Raw genomic sequence first — 20,030 nt, forward strand, 5'->3', positions numbered from 1 at the left:
AATATTCAAAATTATTAAAATAACTTAATTTACTTCATATTTTGTTTTTAATTAATAAACTGTAGTTTAAAAAAAGCAATACCAGCTTGAATCCTGTTTTATTTAATAGGAATGCAAAGTGACATTTTTAACATGATCTTACATTAGAATTTATGACAATCATCTATTTTAGCAATTTATATGCTGACATCATTCCTGTACAACTAGTTTTCCCTTTTTTAATTTGCTCTTCCTTAAGGAAAGTGTTTATTACTCTTAAGGCTGGAAAACTACATTTCCTCTGTCTGTACTAAATTTTGTTGTCTATCTCTTCTCTCTCTCTGTATATATATATATATATATATATATATATATATATATATATATATGTATATATAGGATAACACGTCAAATGACCACCATGTCGACGACCAGAGTATTGACACATGCTGAAAGCTTTGCACATGTTCTGGGGATTACCCTGGAGCAGGCTAAACCAAAAAACTTTGCTAATTATATATATTAACTCCAGGATTACACATTCCTTGGGGAAAGGGAATATTCTTCTTTCCAAGTATTGCTGATCTAGCATACCTGCCAGCCATCTATTTCAGTCAGCCAAATGGTGACGACCAAATGTCGACATTGTGATCATTTAATTGCTAGCACATACCTATATACATATATATATATATATATATATATATATATATATATATATATATATATATATATATATATATATATATATATATACATACACACACGCATATATAAATATATATATATATATATATATATATATATATATATATATATATATATATAAAAAACACTAGCAGCAATGCAACAGTCTTACAGGGTCAACTCTTTTCGAGTCACAAGAACACAATCAAGACTCATGTTTCCTTCTTAATTAAGAATCTTTAACGGTCTCAGTTTATTGATGTAAACAAATGCATTTCCATTTATTTTTATGCATATCGTATAGGGTAATAATGATACTAGAGAATGAAAAATCTATACATATGGCTACATTAGCCAACATCATTTTGAGTCTGCATGGAAAAACCATGCCAATCATGGCAGAGAAGTTTACATCTCCCTCTGTACTGTGTTCATATAAAACTACACTTGACACCTTCTTTCTACTTTAGCAGATGGTATTGCTGGCAAGGTATATTCAGAACACATGCAGTCATACAAGATTAACTCTGTTTTGACATTTCTTCAATCATCTCATCTTCCCCTGAGGTTGTCTCTATTATACCCCTTAACTTCATCCTGCCTCCCTCATCTTTTCTCATCTGTCACACGTGTCCTCTCTGTATTTTCACTCTACGTTCTCCCTTACCTGTATCTCTTTCTTCACACCTTTGCATCCTTTTCTGTAGTAATTTATGCTCTACACCTCTTCTAATAACATAATTTCTCTCCCTATAATATGCTATGTTGTTATACCTTTAGTATAAACCTTCTCATTGATGATGGCTCCAACTTATCTATAAAGCTCTACTAAGCCTGGCACCTGTTTTATTTGTATATTTTGCCATTGTTAACTTAATTTACTATATTCTTGCATTTGCAAATATGTATATATGTTTTAGCATAATCTTGCATCTGTAAATTTGTTTTGTTAATTTCTTATGTGATCCTGTTCAACTAGGCTGCGTCTGTAAATGGCCCATTTCAGTCACTGCACTGTCTTGCTAAGCAAATATAAATAAGTTACAGAGGAAGTGAAGAATAAGAATGTCTCATCAGCAGGAATGAAAATATGAATCATGGAAGGTAATACACAGACTATCTATTATATAAACAAAATAAACTATGAGAATAGCCCTCCATCCCAAAAAAGAGCATTTAGACTACCACATATTACTAAGGGACAACCCAAGAAAGTATTTCTTGAAACAAAACATGGTAAAACATGTAGTGGTTATCTTTCAAAGGATATCTTTAGGCATTTACTAACTATAATTCAAAACTACTGATTTGTATAACAGATCTATAAACAATCAAATCTATGGGAACAACAGAAGAAAGTGGAATCTTTAAAGTCAATGAAATACAGGATAAAATAATGCCTTTGACTGATGACAGAATATTATTCTTACAAATTTTGACTGATGAGACAGCATTCTTCTGTGTTACATTATAACAGAAATGATCATAGAATGATTTTGCTCTGATTAGAATAGCAAAATCAGGTCGGGGAATATCATTATACAGCTTTACTGGGAATAAGTGTGTAATTTACACAAACTAAATGCAGTACGGCAATGAGAGAATAAGGAACATATAAACTACAATGCAGGAGAGCATATGAGCCAAGCAAAAGTCATTTCCTGTTCTCATTCAAAGCCTCTCATAGCAACCGTCCATAAGTTTCACTTAACTGCCAGTACTGTTCAGTGCAGATGTGCTTCTGTGAGTTTGCATTGGTTTTGGTTCCAGGTTCCATAATCTTATAAGAGAAACACTTTATTGCTATACTTACCTATAAATCAGAAGTAGTTTAGGAATTTGCAACTATGGATCTAAAGGGACTGAACAGCCCTCTTTGGTTCAGTGAATGAACCAAAACTGAGAATTTGTAAACGGACTTACGGATGAAGACATGTACACACTGTAATCCTGTTGAATGAAGAACGCAGCTGTATGAACATGAAGACAATGTGGAATTATGTATGGTTCCTTCTTTGGCTAAATGCAGCTTTCAGTTCTCAAAACAAGGTTTGTAAAAACTTTGAATTCTCGTATAGCAGAATGATTTTTTTTTAGATAATAGTAAAATGTATGCCTTGCACTGAAGGTTTGTGTTTAATTAACACATCTCAAGTCATTAGTCTCACTTTATGTTAAAAGTTGCATTTTACTTCAGGAAGTCTATTATTTTTGGGGTTTGTGTATTTTTTCAGTTTGTGTGTTCATCTAGCAACATTATAACTAACTTTTTATTTGCTATCTAATAGTTTCAAATGGTAGGACAAGAATAACAGGAAAGACAGTGGGTGTACATTCATCTGCTCCAGATACACCTTGGAAGATGATTTATTAACCAAGAAAACATTGCTTCGGTAATTAATCTTTGACTCAGTGCCAGTCTTTTCCTCAGTCCAGCTAACTGAGAGATCTGTCACTTTCTCATATGTGTGTGTGTGTGTGTGTGTGTGTGTGTGTGTGTGTGTGTGTGTGTGTGTAATATCTTACTGACTTAGATTTTCTTCAAGTCCAAATCTGTTAAGTTTTGGAAAATGGACATGAAGCATCACATCACACCCGGAGATTGCCATTTATTTAAACACACAAGCTTCCTCACATGCACATACAGATGCAATCGCTCACACATGCACAAACACAGACACAACCACACACCAGCACACAGACATACACGCAAGCACATGCGCGTGCACACACACACACACACACACACACACACACACACACACACACACACACACACACACACGCACGCACACAAGCTTCCTTACACATACAGATGAGCGCATGCACACACACACACATACACACACACACACACGCACACACATGCACACACATGCACACACATACACACACACACACACACACACACACACACACACACACACACACACACACACACACACACACACACACACACACACACACACACATTCAGTGGCTTGTTTCATCCCAGATATTCTGCTATTACTGGTTAGTGGGATATAGAACTATGGTTCGAGGTTAGCAGTCAGAGGACCAAACATACTTCTTTTGTATCTTACTTACAGTTCCTTTTAACTTGATATCTGCATTGCTCAAGTAAACACATAACAAAGCAATTGGTTAATTTAGGAAGTGCTATACTGAAGTATTTTATTACGTTATATGACAAAAGTGTTCCCTGGAGGAAGGTACAACTACATAGATTTACAACTGCATAATGATGCTGAGGAACAAAGAAGCAAATGAATTTAGTTTAGTCCGAAATGAAACAGTAATGCCCCTTGAAGCATCACATTTATTTATGATTTGATTGTTTGTTTGTTGCTTTTTTGTTTTTTTTTATTGGAGAATTATACAACATTTCAGAGCTTTGATTGCATGTGCATGAATAAAACAAGAGATCGTAAAACTTAGAATTAGAGAATGTGGCATGTGGGTGGACTGCTATCTCAGCAGGACCTAAACATTCATTATTGCAGCTAAATCCACTATAATTTGTTTTTTACTCCTTATAATTATAATCTGCTTTTGTGCAATGTATATACGCTACTAAAGTATATTTTTCAGTTGCCTCATTTCTGATGAAGTTCTTACAATTAAAGAATGAAATTGCTGAAATACACTAGTTCTGCATGCTAATTTTGTTATGAAGTTTGTTTCGTAATATATATATATATATATATATATATATATATATATATATATATATCTCCCCCCCGTAGGACTGATAAATCACCATAATAACTGGAAATTAAAATCATTGGCACTCAGATCCTTGGCACTTCAGGTTATACACATATATAGATAGAAAAATTTATATATATGTATATATATATATATATATATATATATATATATATATATAGTCATATATTTATATATTATATACCCATGTCTTATCAATGCTGTATAAAATGCAATATTTACAAATGGAAGGGAACTCGGGCTGCTCCCAATATTTTCCAATGTGAAACAAGGGTGGGAATGTAAAAAAAAGAAGTATGATTACACCATCTTGTTTAGTAATAGCTGAATATAAGTCCTGTGTTACAATGAAAAAAAATGGCAGGACAGTTCTCTAAATGTAGTTTCACAGAACATGCTCTGTGAGGACAGCTTCATTTTATTTATGATTTCCTTTGATAATTGGTAGGGTTGTTGATATCTACAGTCAGGACATGGAACAAAACAGGCAACACATGAAGATAAAGGATGATTGCGCAAGACGTTCAGCACTTGCAACATAATTACATATGAACCAGTGCATTATTTGATGTATCTGCATTTGAAAGTGAACATGTACAACATTTATTTATGCAGCAGACCTCTGTAAGCAACCTCAATCCACAAACGAATGCTATATAAAATGTAATATTTTGCATGCAAATTTTAATTATATGTCCTCTTCATTTGTGAAATCTTTGCAGGAAAAAAACATTGTTGTTTAGAAAATAATCCAATCAACTGTAAATAAAGTATAAAAGTTAAAGGAAAATAATGTATATTGTCATGCTTTACCTTTTAAAGCCAAAAAAGTGTCATCTTAGCAGAAAGTCTTATCTTAAATAAACCTAAATAATTTCTCTACTAGTCTTTTGCAGAAATGGCTGCCTGTACACAAAAAAAAAAAAAAAAAACTCCAGCATTCATTTTAATGCAGCTAAAAGAAAGTCAACACGCCTCAGGACTTTTGGAATTCTCAGAATGTCCGAATGTTATACACATCATTCAGTGCACCAAAGTATTTTGCTGTACAAGAACAAGCAAATGAATTCCTTCATATTAGTTATGGTTCAGTAACCGGGAATGGCCAAAAGAAGAAGTTATGCTTTAGTAAGATATGATATGTGTATATCATGCTAAAATCACTTAGATTCAGTAACACCTACGCTAGGTGTACATGGTCTGTATTCAAGAACATCCCTACCACATTTTTGTGCTCGCTAGTCACTCAGAAAGATTATACTAAGTGTACATGTAGTCTACACTTTGTAGTAACCTTTATCAACCCCCTTTGATATTTAAGGCTGCAAGTGAATTGGTAGGAAAACTAAAATTAGGAGGAAGAAGGTGTGAGTTATGCTTGTGCTGTCTGTTCACTCAGAACAGTGTACACTTAGCGGACACATGGTGTAAGCGTTAATGAATCCCAATCTATACTTCACTGCTATATTCACTCATATATTCATCTTCTCACATGCCTTAGTACTTTCTTTTGATGAAGTGGCTAGAATTTAGTGAACTAGATCAAATATGCAAATTAGAGACCTAGATTTTTGGAACATATTGCATTCAGTTGATGACTGAGTTTGGGGTGTTTCACACAATGTTAAGCAAAGATAAGGCAATGTGATCCGCACACTGTTTCCATCTTTTTTTTTTCAGTTTTCTTTACTATTAGTTATAGAATCCCCTGAACTGTGAACACTGGAACATTGTAGTTAATGAACAAAGTACCTCAAAGATAACTCTGTTCTGTGTTTTACACTGCACGTATATATGTAGACTTCAAGGTGCCCATACCATATCAACTGACTCCTACTAAAATATCCCTTCTGTATTGGAGGACTCTTTCATTCACCGAAAGTGAACCATAATGCCTTCTAAAATAAGCACATTTCTGTTTCTTGTATAATATTCATGATTCTTCATCTCGTTTACTACTAAATGCTCATGACAATAAGCAAGGATGGGATTTCAGATTAACTTGTAAATTGAAATATTTGTCCTGTGACTCATCTCGGATATCATCACTATATTCTGGTATAATGCCTGCAGCACTGATTTTGGTGTACCCCTTTACTAAGCATTCTCTTTGTGACCTCACTCATGAAAATGACTATATTATACATACTTAAAGTCCTCCAGCTGAATTCCCCCCCCCCCCCCCCCCCCATCTGCAGATAGCAATCCATCCCTTTCTAGATAAAACCATGACCTGTAATTTGGAATTCTACTATGACAATGTCCTTATTGTTTTGGAGGATTTTATGTACCCTGATGATCCTTAGAGCAATGTCATCTACATTTTGTGTGAACTTTTCTGAAGGTTTATGCTTCAGTAATATTCACAGTTGGCAAATTGTGTGAGAAGAGAGGACAGGAAAACAACAATAGATACTGTCCGTAAGATGATAAATAATCGGAGAATCTCGCATTTTATAAGGATACTGGGCTTCATGGAACCGTGTTTTTGATGTTGTGAAACTGCTGATCAGGGCCTGGCGGTACTCAATCCAGCAATGAAAAAATAACAAGATAACAAAAGTTGCCTGCATCTGCTGTGCGGGTTCACTGCTCACAAGATGAAGGTTGAGTTATTTGTCCAATAATGTGGCATTCAAGAGCAGGTGAATTATATGCTGACTTAAAAAACATAAATGGATAAGAGACCTTATACAAATGTTTTTTTTTTTGTTGTTGTTGTTGGTTTGTTTTCTTAAAGCACATAATTTTTCATTGAGAGAGTAATAATTTAAATATTGCTTGATCCAAATTAAAATATTTGTTAAAACATGTAGCACATACAAATGGAGTTAAGAAATAACAGCTCCTAACATTCTGTCTGTGTAGACTTTCTGTCTGTACTCCACTACTTTTGATATATATATATATATACATATATATATATATATATATATATATATATATATATGTGTGTGTGTGTGTGTGTGTGTGTGTGTGTGTATAAAACATTTTTAGAACCTCCTTACTGCTTTTCTGCTGTTTTAAACATATCTAGTGTTTCCTGCTGAAACTAGGGTCGCTAGTAGCTGTAGCATTGTCCAGATAAGGACTTGCTGCTTCTGGAACTGTTTGTATGGGATTGTTTGTTTGTTCTGAGCATAATTTCCAGGCCATCTTGGATTGGAAGGGGCCTGTCTGTACTTTTGTGAGAGAATTGTGCTGACTGGGACCTGTCGGGTAAAGGGAGGCTGGTCTAGGGCTTGGAATAAGTTTTTAGCTTCTGGTATTTAGGCTCTGCATTTGAGCAGGTTTCATTTTGTTTGTACCGAGCTGAACTGAGGTGGTCTACCAGCCACAACGCTGAGCTGAGATACCAGATGACTAGAGGTGTCTGAGCTTCCAGAAAACCATAATGTTGCTTTTTTAAATGTATTTATACTATTTATTGCACTTTTTATTGCCTGCCACCTACTTTTATACTGTATTCATTTACTGTGTACTAAACTACAGTTGTACTGGAATTGTCTGCTTTACTGTGCCTGTTCAATCAAATTTTATTGCTGTTTTCACTGTTTACAAATCTTTTTTGTTAGTTTCACTGTTTGTTATGTATTTACTGGTATTTTTCACTTTTTTTAAGCTATCTGTTCTGCTTATTCTGCTTTTCCCACCAAGCAGTGTTTAAATAACTGAGCTGTTAACTGTTGAAAACATTCTTTAGAGTTTCCTTGTTGTTTTTCTGCTGTTTAAAATGTGTTTAGTGCCTCATTGCTACTTTTCTGCTATTTTAAACACTCTTTATTGTTTCCTGTTGAAACTAGGATAGCTAGTAGCTGTAATATAGTCCAGATACAGGCTTGCTGCTTCTGGAACTGTTTGTTCTGAACAAATTTTCCAGGCCATCTTGGATTAGAAGGGGCTTATCTGTACTTTTGTGGGAGAGTTGTGCTAATTGGGACCTGTCTGGTAAAGGGGGGTGGGGGCAGTCTAGGGCCTAGAATAAGCATCATCAATGTCCTTCTAAAGCTTTTTAATTTTTTTTTTCATGTTTTTAGCTTCTGGTATTTAGGCCTTCATTTCTGCTTGTTTGTTTATCTTGCAGCACAGCGCACTGTCGTGCAGTTATGTGTCAAAGGCAGACAGTTAAATTCAACAGATTTTTCTTAAAACCCAGGCAGAAATATCCATCCACTGAGCTCCTCCATGATTGATTCTGAATAGCCACCCCTTGTGACAACAGTCTTCAACCTAGCATTATGGACAGTTGGACTACCCTTGTTTCTCCTGCCAACCTTGTTGACGTGAGTCTCTTGAGACAGTGTAGCAATTGCCTTATGTACACAGACAACCCTCTGCTAACAACACACTGTAGTGTAGAGTGTGAGAGATGTACTTTCATCAAGAATCTAGAATCCATGCTCTGTCTAACTCATAACAGTAACACAGAGAAGGCTGTAAACTCAATTCACACATAGGTTCATAGATTAGTACTAGGCTAGCTGCCCTTTAGGGTCATTTTTAAGCCTAGCCAATTACCTTATGTGAGAATCAAATCTTACACCTTGTGTCCATAAGGTAAACACCTTAACCATTACTCCAATCTCCCACCCCAAAAGCAGTCCCAAGTGTTGAACCTATGACCCTGAACATTATAGTCAGAGGAATGTACCACTACACCAGCTGAGCTGAGCATCACTACATATGCTCATAGTATCACTACTCATACACATACCACTACTCACACACATAGTATGCATGAAACACGTAAATCCACATATGTGGAGGTTCTCTCAAAAAACTTACTGAAACACCAGAGACCTCCAAAACACAAGACTATTACAGCTAACACAGTCCCCACACTACCCATGACACATAGCAACACCAGTGTCTCACCCACCAAGCCAGTAAGGTGTAACACTCAAAAAACAAATATTCTTGTCATTGGAGACTCCATAGTGAGACACATGGATCTCCCACTCACCAGGTTGGACAAGGGGAAAGTCATGGTCAGCTGCCTGTCAGGTGCCAGGATTCATCAGATGACACATGCACTCATGTCTCTCAGTAACAAGTACCATTATGACTCTGTCATAGTTCATGTTGGTGTGAATGACCTGAGAATTACCTCACTGGACTATAAGAAGAGAGATATGGTTGAGCTCTCTGAGTATGTGTCCCAGACAGGTATGTCCATAGCCTTGAGCCGCATACTACCCTCACCTCGAATTATGCCACAGTATAAACAAAAATGACTGATTTCAATAATTATATTATAAGCCATGGTCGACAAACCTGACTGCTTTGCCAGTGATGGTTTGTACCTGGCTACCTGGCATCTCTAGGCTTTCACCTGCTTGCAAAGGCTCTTGCCTGTGCCACAATACCTTTTTTAGGCAAGGTCTCAAAAACAACATAATTGATGTGAAATTAACCAATGAGAACAAAATAAGGATCACACTGCTAAATGCTAGGAGCTTAAACCAAAAACTGCATTCCCTGGAAACACTTCTATCTCTAGAAGATGTAGATGTATGTACAGTCACAGAAACCTGGTTCAAGACCTCAGAGAGTACCCTGACCTTGCAAGACTACAATGCCTTCCACACCTTTAGACCACATAATGAACATGTGAAAACCAAAGGAGGTGGTATGTCAATCTATATTAAAGACAAATTTACCTCCCTTGTAGACAAGTCCATGGAGTTACTCCAGGTCCAGGTTATGGTGGGTAAGATCCCCATTCAAGTCACAACCAGTTATAGATCCCCCTCCATGGGTCATGATGCCCATGAAGACTACTTGACCAAACTGGAGACAATCCAAATTTTACTGAACACACTGGCTATAGGGGATTTCAATTATCCTACCATCAACTGGGAAATCTACGCTAGCACTAACTCACTAGTGCAAAAGTTCCTTGACTTTGTTAATTCAAATGCCCTGGAACAAATTGTCCATACTCAGCATGGGGAACAAACATTTTGGATCTGGTACTCACCAACATTGCAAACTGTTGCAACTGTTGGACCCTTATTAGTGAAAACTGACCACAAATCAGTCACCTTCAAGCTGACACTAACACCAGAACTCACAAAGGTTGAAATCAAACTAAAAAACTTCACCAAGGCAAACTATACCCTCCTAGGTGAAGGTATAAATACATTCCAAGCCCCACCCCAAGCTGGAAGTGGTAACTACACTAACGCTTACACTAAAGCCCTGTACAATCACTTGCATAAGTGTATAAACTTGGACATACCAGAAAGAATCGATGCCAGAGTCCTAGGTAAAGCAAGCTGCCATGGTGGACATTCAACATCAAGAAACCTTACAAGAAATGCAAAGAGCTGCTGTCCAAAACAAACAAAGGCAAGGCCCCATCAATGGAAAAGCACCCTCCTCAGCCTCAACAGGCAAATAAGACAACTTGTCAAATTCTACAAGAGCTACTTTGAGAGAAACTTAGAAAGTACAGCAAAGGATAACCATAAGGCCTTTTACAGCTATGTATGTAACCTAAAGGGTAGGACGCAAGCATGTGCAGAGCTAGTGGCCAGCAGTAAATAAAAGGCTTGGTCTCCTTTACAGGAGCAAACAGTTCATGACTAAACATACTAAATCCACCATAGCAAGAACTCACCTCTTATCCATCCTCCTTTTCCCCCATTATGACTAATCTCCACCGCACAGAACTAAACAAAATGGAATCTTGTTACAACAAGATAGCCAAGTTTGCAACTGATGCCTCCTATAGATCCCACCACTGTCTATCCCTCAAGCAACTCAACTGACTGGAGTTGCCTCACCTACTCCTACTCAATCAACTCACATTAGCACATAAGCTCTACTATCTTCCTGACAAAATCCCAGCACTTCTGCAGCTAATACAGCCCTACTTAACCACCAGACCCTTAAGATCTACTAACCAAAACCTCATACATGTCATCAAACATAGAAACGATGGTGGGAAATCGATCGTTGCATGCACTATTGTCAGAACCTGGAATTCAGTCCCAAGCCAAATTTCCTCTACCACCTCTCTTACTTATTTTAAACAACTCTTGAAAACTCATTATGAAAACAGCTGGCTTTGTTCATGCTATACCCCTGGCTAACCCTCCCCACTGCACTGGTCAAAAGGATTCCATCAGAGATCTCCTGCATCCCCTGGTATACTTGTTAAATTAAATGATATGTTCCTTCTAACTCAATGACATATACTGTATTAAACTAATGTACACCTTGGTAAAAGAAAACTGAAAAATGTATGGCATGATATGTAATATATACAACAAAACCTTGTAAATAATTACTGGAAATTTACTCATAAATATTTTCTTCATAGAAATCCTATGTACTTAGGCTGCTTATTTGTTCACTCATATATGTGATGTGATGTTGGAGCTTTTCTTCCTGGGCCTCCACTGAAAATGGACCTGTATCCAGTCTGACTTTCCTGGTTAACAAATGTAAAATAAAAATAAAAATAAAAAAACATACACTGACTCCACAGAGATAGCAAATCTACTAGCAGGCAGGTTTGGCAAAAACTTCACTCCCTTAACCCCTCCTAACTTACAACAAACCTTCACCCAACCTCCCCCCCCCCTACATATTTGAAGAGCAGGTTCTTAAAGCCTTGTCCAAGGCAAAAAACACAGTTTCTATGGGACTATACAACATCCCAGGCTGTCTTCTAAACAGGCTAAAACATGAACTAGCATCACCACTAAGTACCCTTTTCAATCATAGCCTAACCAAAGATGTTGTTTGTGCAGAACAGAAAATAGTATCAGTTATTCCTCTCTAAAGGTGGCCTAGAAACAGACCCATAAGCCTGACCAACTTTATCTGTAAGGCCATGGAACGTATCATTATGAATGTCATAAATAAAGACATAGGTGACCTCCAAACCCTGGATCCTACCCAGTTCAGCTTTGTGAAGGGCAGATCCTGCTTGTTAAATCTGATGGATTTCTTTGAAAATGTGGCCAAGGCCATTGATGAGGGCAAATCTGTGCACACAGTATACCTCAACCTGGCAAAGGTTTTTGACATAATCCCACATTCAGGCATTACTGATAAACTTACAAATTTAATGTGTAAACCCCTTTGTTGTAAGATGAGTTGCCAACTGGATCACAAACCAGACACATGCTATCAAAGTGGGTGACTCCACATCAACCAGTGACCTGTTACTAGCGGGGTACCACAGGGGTCAGTGGTGGATTTCCTACTGTTTGGTATATACTTGTCAGAAGTTCAGGTCAAAACTAAGGGGTTGTGGCTGAGCAAGTGTGTAGATGACTGCAAACTAGATGCAATCACTGAATCCCCAAATTATGTCAATATACTTCTGGAGGGTCTCATGCAGACCAACGACTGGTATATTAGTCATGGTGTCAAACTGAATGCAAAGAAATGCATCATCATTCTGTTCAACACAAACAATGTCCCCTCACACTATCAAATCAACAATAATATCCTAAGTATCTTAAGCAGTCTGGGTCTGAAGTGTCTGCAAACTTAAACAGCTAAAGTTAACTTTGTGTATGTGTCTACCTGTTTGAGCTAATATTCATTATCCCTTAGAGAGCACTCTGCCTTGGCTTGTAAGCAGCCCCCCCCCACACACACACACCTACCATTTCTCTTTTATTTCCTTCTGCTAGCAAATAGCATCCATAACTGATCAAATACTGTATGTGTTTGTTAATTTACTTGAGAGCACAGTAGCCTACAGATACAACATTATGCTGTTTTCCACCTGATAAATGGTTAAGAAATGACTTACAGCTTCACAGCAGTTCTTGTTCAGTTCTTATACACAAACTTGCCTTTGCTTGGATCTTGGCTCATCCTGCTCCATTTGCCCTTGCTATGCTCAGGCTCACTCCGCTACCCTCCATGCCCCCATATCCCACTCACCCCCCTGTACCCATAATTTAAACTTAACCAAACCACATCCACCAAAGTTCAAATCACCCACTCTGCTATATTAATTACAACTAACCCCTCCTATTACAAAGTACTAGCTATCTGCAATACATTTGCACACATACATAAAAGTGACTACCCAATAGGAACATACCCAGTAAACACCCCAAACATTTCATACATAATGCCTAACCTTGAATACGTGACATTGTAATATGCCAATACCTTAACAAACAAGAATTTATCTTCCCTCAGTACTGATCATTTTTCAAATAATTTATCAAACACAAATACTATCCACCTTGGATCCCAGATACTACCGTCCTATCAGTCTGACGAGCCTGATCTGCAAAGGCATGGAATGCATTATCATGGCACTTACAAACAAAGACATTGGCAACATTCAAACATTGGACACCACCCAGTTTGGGTTCATCAAGGGCTGATCTTGTCTCCTGAACCTGATTGATTTCTTTGAATCAGTCTCCAGAGCTGTGGATGAGGGTAAGGCAGTCCACACAGCCTATTTGGACCTCGTCAAGGCCTTCAACACCATCCCCCACTCTCAAATCATAGATAAACTTACTAAGATGGGCATAAATCCCTATGTCACTCGATGGGTTGCCAACTGGTTACTGACAGAACCCAGACTGTAAAAGTAGCTGACTCCAAATCCAGCTCCAGACAAGTGACAAGTAGAGTACCTCAGGGTTCAGTCCTGAGACCACTCTTGTTTGGCATCTACTTCTCTGAAGTACAGGCCAACATTAAGGGACTCTGGCTAACAAAGTTCGCAGATGACTGCAAACTGGGAGCCATTATTGAATCCCCAAATGGTGTGGATATTCTACAAAAGGGCCTTACAGAAACAGATGCTTGGTGCCAGAGCCATGGGCTCAAGCTTAATGCCAAGAAATGTATAGTCATCCCCTTTGGGAAAAACCATGTACCCATGAATTATCACATAGGTGGCAGTACACTAAACAGCAAAAGTGTGATGAGAGACTTACGGACACAGGTGGACAGTGGTCTCACCTTCGATAACCACATCGCCACAACAGTCAGGAAATCCTTCTATGTGTCACACCTCATCACTAACAGCTTTTCATCCAGAAAAAGGAGGTCATTGTCCCACTGTACTCATCCCGCATTAGACCCATTATAGAGTACAATGCCCCGTTTGGTATGTACCTCACAATACATCTGCAACAGCTGGAAAGGCCGCAGAAATACCTCACTAAAAGAATCACAGGCCTATAGCAGATGCTCTATGCTGACCATCTAAAAAAACTCTAGCTATACTCTGTGGCATATTGATCTACTCAGAGGTGATCTCTGCTTAACATACAAGGCCATGTCAAACCATGAGCTGTTGGACATGTTCCACTTAAAGAAATCCCAATCCCTCAGAGCCACATGCTCTAGGGCTCTAAACCTTGTCATCACAATGAACAAAACATGCTGGAGGGATAGGGTCCTGACCCAGAGACTCCCCGTACTCTAGAACAGACTGCCCATACATGTCAAGCAGAGTGCCTCCTTGGCCCTCTTCAACCTTGACGATTGGATGGGAGATAGAAATTCACCCAGGGGATCACGTCAGTCACCCTGCTAGACAGGGGTCCAGGGAAGTAAATATTGTGGGAAGAAATATCCAGGGAATTGCTTGGCTAGGCTTGTATATGCCCTAGCGCCAATAGCCTAGTACCAACCTATGAACCTGTGAACCTATAAACCTACTGAAATAACCCCATCTGGTTACAATATTCTAAGAGCTGATAGAACAGAAAAAAAGGGAGGTGGTCTAGCAATTCTCTTTAAGAACACGCTCAATGTACAACATGTAAACATAAGTATTACTAACATTAATAATGCAGATTACAACTAAACCAGAACAAACATATATACATATATATATATATATATATATATATATATATATATATATATATATATATATATATATATGGGTCCCCTTCACATAGTCGACATTTCACAATGTCGAAACCCATATGGCCAAGACCATATGATCGACATTTGAAATGTCGACTGTGGGGAGCTGGCATCTCTGAACAGTGCAGAATGGATAGATTTCCATTTCCGCACTGTAGTGCGATCACGGAGTTGCTATATTAAAGTTACGGGGGGGGTGTGATGTGCAGGGGGGGTGTAGCTTTAAAGTTATATATTTATTTATTTATTTTGGTCTACTTGCATGTTCGACATTTCAAATGTCGATCATACGGGTTTCGGCATTGTGAAATGTCGATCATATTAAGTAGACCCATATATATGGGTTCCCTAAAGAAGAGCGACAGCTCACAACACCGACACCCACATCGCCGACACCAAAAGCCCGACACACAAAATACTGACAGCAGCGCTACTGCCAAAAAAAGGAAAATAACATTTCATTTTTTCTGTTAGCAGGGGGGCTATGCCCCCCTGCACTCCCCGTGAGGGGCTACATCCCCCACACCCCATGTAACTTTAATATACCAACTCCAAGATCGCACTACAGTGCAGGAATAGAAATCTTTCCATTCCGCACAGTGGAGACTTACCGTTTCCCCATTGTCGGTATTTCGTGTGTCGGGCTTTTGGTGTCAGCAATGTGGGTGTTGGTGTTGTGAGCTGTTGGTCTTCTTTAGGGGACCCATGCATATATATATATATATATATATATATATATATATATATATATATATATAGTTAGATATATATAATAGCAGTGTACATCCCTCGAGGAAGCAATTTCAGTACAGTTGACATCATTCTTCAAAATGTCACAAAAGCCATATCACAGGAAACAATTATTGCAGAAGACCTTAACACAGACTGGATGACATGTAACTCTGACAATCCTCGTAACTACCTAAGCCTCCATGGTTTCACTAAAATGATTTCTCACCCAACTAGAATTGACAATAAAACAGATAATCTATTTTGAACTGGTTCTTAACTAATAAACCCCAGTATTACCACATAGCAGGGTGTCTCCCATATCACTTAAGTGACCGCTTTGAACCTACTTACTGAGAAATCACAGTAACCCTACTAAACTAATCAAGTCTGACCAAGTTTGTAATAAGAACATTTTTAACTGGACTCCTCTTAAGCAACTGCCCTTAGATGCTGCAGTGCAACACTTCAGTGACACCTTCCTTGCTATTCTAAACAGACTTGCACCTCCAGGAACAGTTCATGTCAAAGCCAACTACTCACCATTGTTAACCCATGAAACTCGTATCCTCCTAAAACAAAGGGACAAAGCATGGCAAACTTTGGCCAAAAATAAATCCCTCCAAAACCGTTTAATTTACTAGCAACTTCGAAACAGTGCCAAACACAAATTAAACTAGACAAACAACACTACTATTCTTATTTATAATGGAAATACAAAATGAATCCAGAAAAATTCTGGAATACATTCAATAACATGCTTCATCATGGCCAAACCACAACCCCCCCAAACTTACCTGATAACACAAACAATATTGCTGAACAATTTAACATATTCTTCACTGAAAGTGTTTTAGCACTGATTAAGAATAACAAGTCTCCCACAATGCCAACACCCAACAATCCAAGCAATTTTGTAGATGCATTCTCATTTCAGATAGCCCCAAAACAAACTATTGTAAAACTACTAAAAAAGTTGAAACCCACTGCACTGGCAGCAGATAACTTTCCAGCAGAATATCTAAAATTAACAACAGATGTTATTGCCTTCTCTGTGTCAATACTTATAAACCACTCTATAGCAGAACAGTATGTCCCAGTTATTTGGAAAATTGCATATATTACACCATTACACAAAGGGGGCAATTCAACAGAACTTACAAACTACTGACCTATTGCTATACTTTCACCACTTTCTAAAATTCTGGAAAGATGTATCCACTTTCAACTTCTTAAACACTTTCTAATCAATAATCTCCTCTCATTGTCATAGCATGGATTTCGACCACATCATAGCACTACTACAGCTCTTCTAAGTTTCACTAATACTATAAATAAATTCTGAGATGATGTCAAAATAGTGTCTTCAGTCTTTCTGGACATGTCTAAAGCATTCAATACAGTTTCTCATCCTAAGTTACTGTCCACTCTGAATAGTCTTAATATCAATCCTGATGATGTTAACTGGTTTCAAAGTTATCTATCTAGCCCCCAGCAAGCTGTGAAATGGAAGCAAGATCTATCCCCACTCCTTCCTGTTACACTTGGAGTCCCTCAGGGTTCAATCCTAGGGCCCCTCCTCTTCAGCATACTCATAAATGATGTTAATACTGCCTCCTATCAAGCATCTATCATACAATACACAGATGATTCAACCCTCATATGTGCAGCATCCACAATAACTTCTGACAGTCACACAAAAAGCCTTCTCTGATATTGAAATGTGGCTAGCAAACTCACAACTCATTCTCAACCCTAATAAAACTAAACTTATGATCTTTCATTCATTTAAACCTACTAACTCCCAGCTAACTTTTATATCACTGCCAGTAATAATACTAGGATTCTCCCAGATTCCCAAATAAAACTATTAGGCATCCCAATTGACAACAGACTAAAATTTGACATACACATTTCTAACACAACCAAAAACGTTCACAAGAAAATGGGAACAATGTATAGAAACAAAAACGTATTAACAGACGCTGCAAGAATAGCCATAGCTAGAACACACCTTCTCTCCTCACTCTTACATGCATCCCCCATACTTACTGACCTCAAAAAGTCAGAACTAAGTAAATTAGAGTCATGTTACAATAATATTGCCAAATTTGCAACAGATTCCACACTTTCAACCCATCACTGTCAATGCCTAAAAAAAATCTTTCTTGGTTGGAACTATCTCATGTAATGAACTATAATCAGGTAATAATGGCTCACAAAATAATGCACAATCCTGACAATGTACCTTCCCTAAAAAATCTTCTACAGCCATATTCTAACATTCGTAATCTTCGATCATCTAACAAAGACTTACGCCAAGTAACCAAAGTATCCACTACAGCAGGCAACTCTCTTTACTCTAACTCTTGCCAAAAATTGACATACCTTTCCACATAGTATTAGATCCATAAGCAATCGTAATAATTTCAAAATATATCTCAAAAGACAATTATTTGAATCCTGGCTTTGCACATGTAACACTCCAGGTTAATTATTAACTTAGCATTACTTATACAAATTGGCTGTAAGTACTAACTCTGTTAACATATCCCTTCTAACAGCACTACTTCTCTATAAGTAGTTACATTCCTAGCTGCAACTCTCACCATGGAAGTATTACTAACTGTGCACTACTTTGCCTAAGTGATTCTCCCTACTTAATTTCCTAACTGATGTTATGTTCCTCCACATATATAAGTTCAACCATATATTTGTCTATATTCAAGTGTTTAAAGTCTTGTTCTACTTGATACTATGTATATATTTTTGGTTTTAAATTTTTGTCCTCTTAAGTGTGTTAACACTCATTTTTTTTGTCTATAATTTCTATTACTTGATGTTATGACTTTGTATGTAATCTTAGCCTGGAACTTTTCTCCCTGGGACTCAGTTGAAAATGGGCACTGTCCCTGTCAGACCATCCCAGTAAACAAATGTAAAATAAAATAAAATAAATAAATAAATAAATAAATAAATAAATAAATAAATAAATAATATAAGTACCCATGAAGTGGTAAGGGACCTGGGATTCACAAGTTGACTGCGACTTTAACTTCAACCACCATGTATCTACTGTAGTAAGGAAAGCATTCTACATACCACACTTGATTAGTAAAAGCATCCCCTTGAGAGCAAATGAAGTTATAACCCCCTACACGTGGCACTTATCTGGGCCATAACTGAGTATAAAGTCCCATTTGGCATGTACCATAATAAGCACCTGCAGCACAAGAGAGACCTCAGAGGTTTCTAACAAAGAATATCAAGGGACTCAAGCATGTGCCTTACACAGACCAACTAAAGTTCCTGTCACCATACTCCATATCTTATTGACTTATTAGGGGAGACTTATGCCTGACCTACACAGCAATCCAAGATCACAAACCTAATGAACTTGCTGCATATCTATAAATCAAATGGGACTAGGACTACCTATTCCAGGGACCTAAATATGGCCTGCAACTTAAATTGGACATGCTGGATGGACAAATTTATATCCCAGTGACTGCTGCGCCATTGGAACAGGCTGCCAATTCATGTGAAACAGTGCACCTCTATGGTACTGTTCAAGAGGAACCAAGACAAATGGATGAGGCACTGCAAATTCTTACTGACGACAGAGACTACAACCCTCCTGGACATGGGCAGTCATCACTTAATGCAATCTTGGGTAATGACTAACATTTCTATGGTATTATATTAGGATGAAATGGCTAGGCTTAAAATGACTTCTGGGTCAATAGCCTAGTAATCTCCTATGATCTCCTGTGATCCTATGGTCCTATAACATAAAAGGAAAGTCATAGGTTCATAGGTGCGTACTAGGTTAATGGCTCTGGAGCCTTTACAATCCTAGCCAATAGGATTACCCTGGCATCGTGCCCCCCCCCCGACCTTAGTTCCCAGTGTCTCTGTCGAGTAGAGCCACTGGATTGATCCCCGGGGTGAATTTTCTCTTTTCCATCCACTCATCAAGATTTGTCATGAAGAGGGCCAGTGAGGTGCTCTGTTTGACATGTATGAGAAGTCTA

At 37.8% G+C, this 20,030-nt stretch overlaps 1 protein-coding gene across 1 annotated transcript in view; it reads left to right on the forward strand.

Annotated features, from left to right (window-relative positions):
• Nucleotides 1–2,372: 2,372 nt before the first annotated feature.
• Nucleotides 2,373–20,030, forward strand: part of TNFRSF1B (TNF receptor superfamily member 1B) — a 447,025-nt gene continuing 429,367 nt past the window's right edge. The window contains exon 1 of the mRNA XM_044063042.1: nucleotides 2,373–2,715. Within this exon, the coding sequence (XP_043918977.1) occupies nucleotides 2,641–2,715 (75 nt within the window). The 5' untranslated portion in view covers nucleotides 2,373–2,640. The remainder of the gene's footprint in view (nucleotides 2,716–20,030) is intronic.

Source organism: Protopterus annectens, chromosome 2.part1, assembly GCF_019279795.1.
Source record: "Protopterus annectens isolate FY-2018-M chromosome 2.part1, PAN1.0, whole genome shotgun sequence".
Classification (NCBI taxonomy): Eukaryota; Metazoa; Chordata; order Ceratodontiformes; family Protopteridae; genus Protopterus; species Protopterus annectens.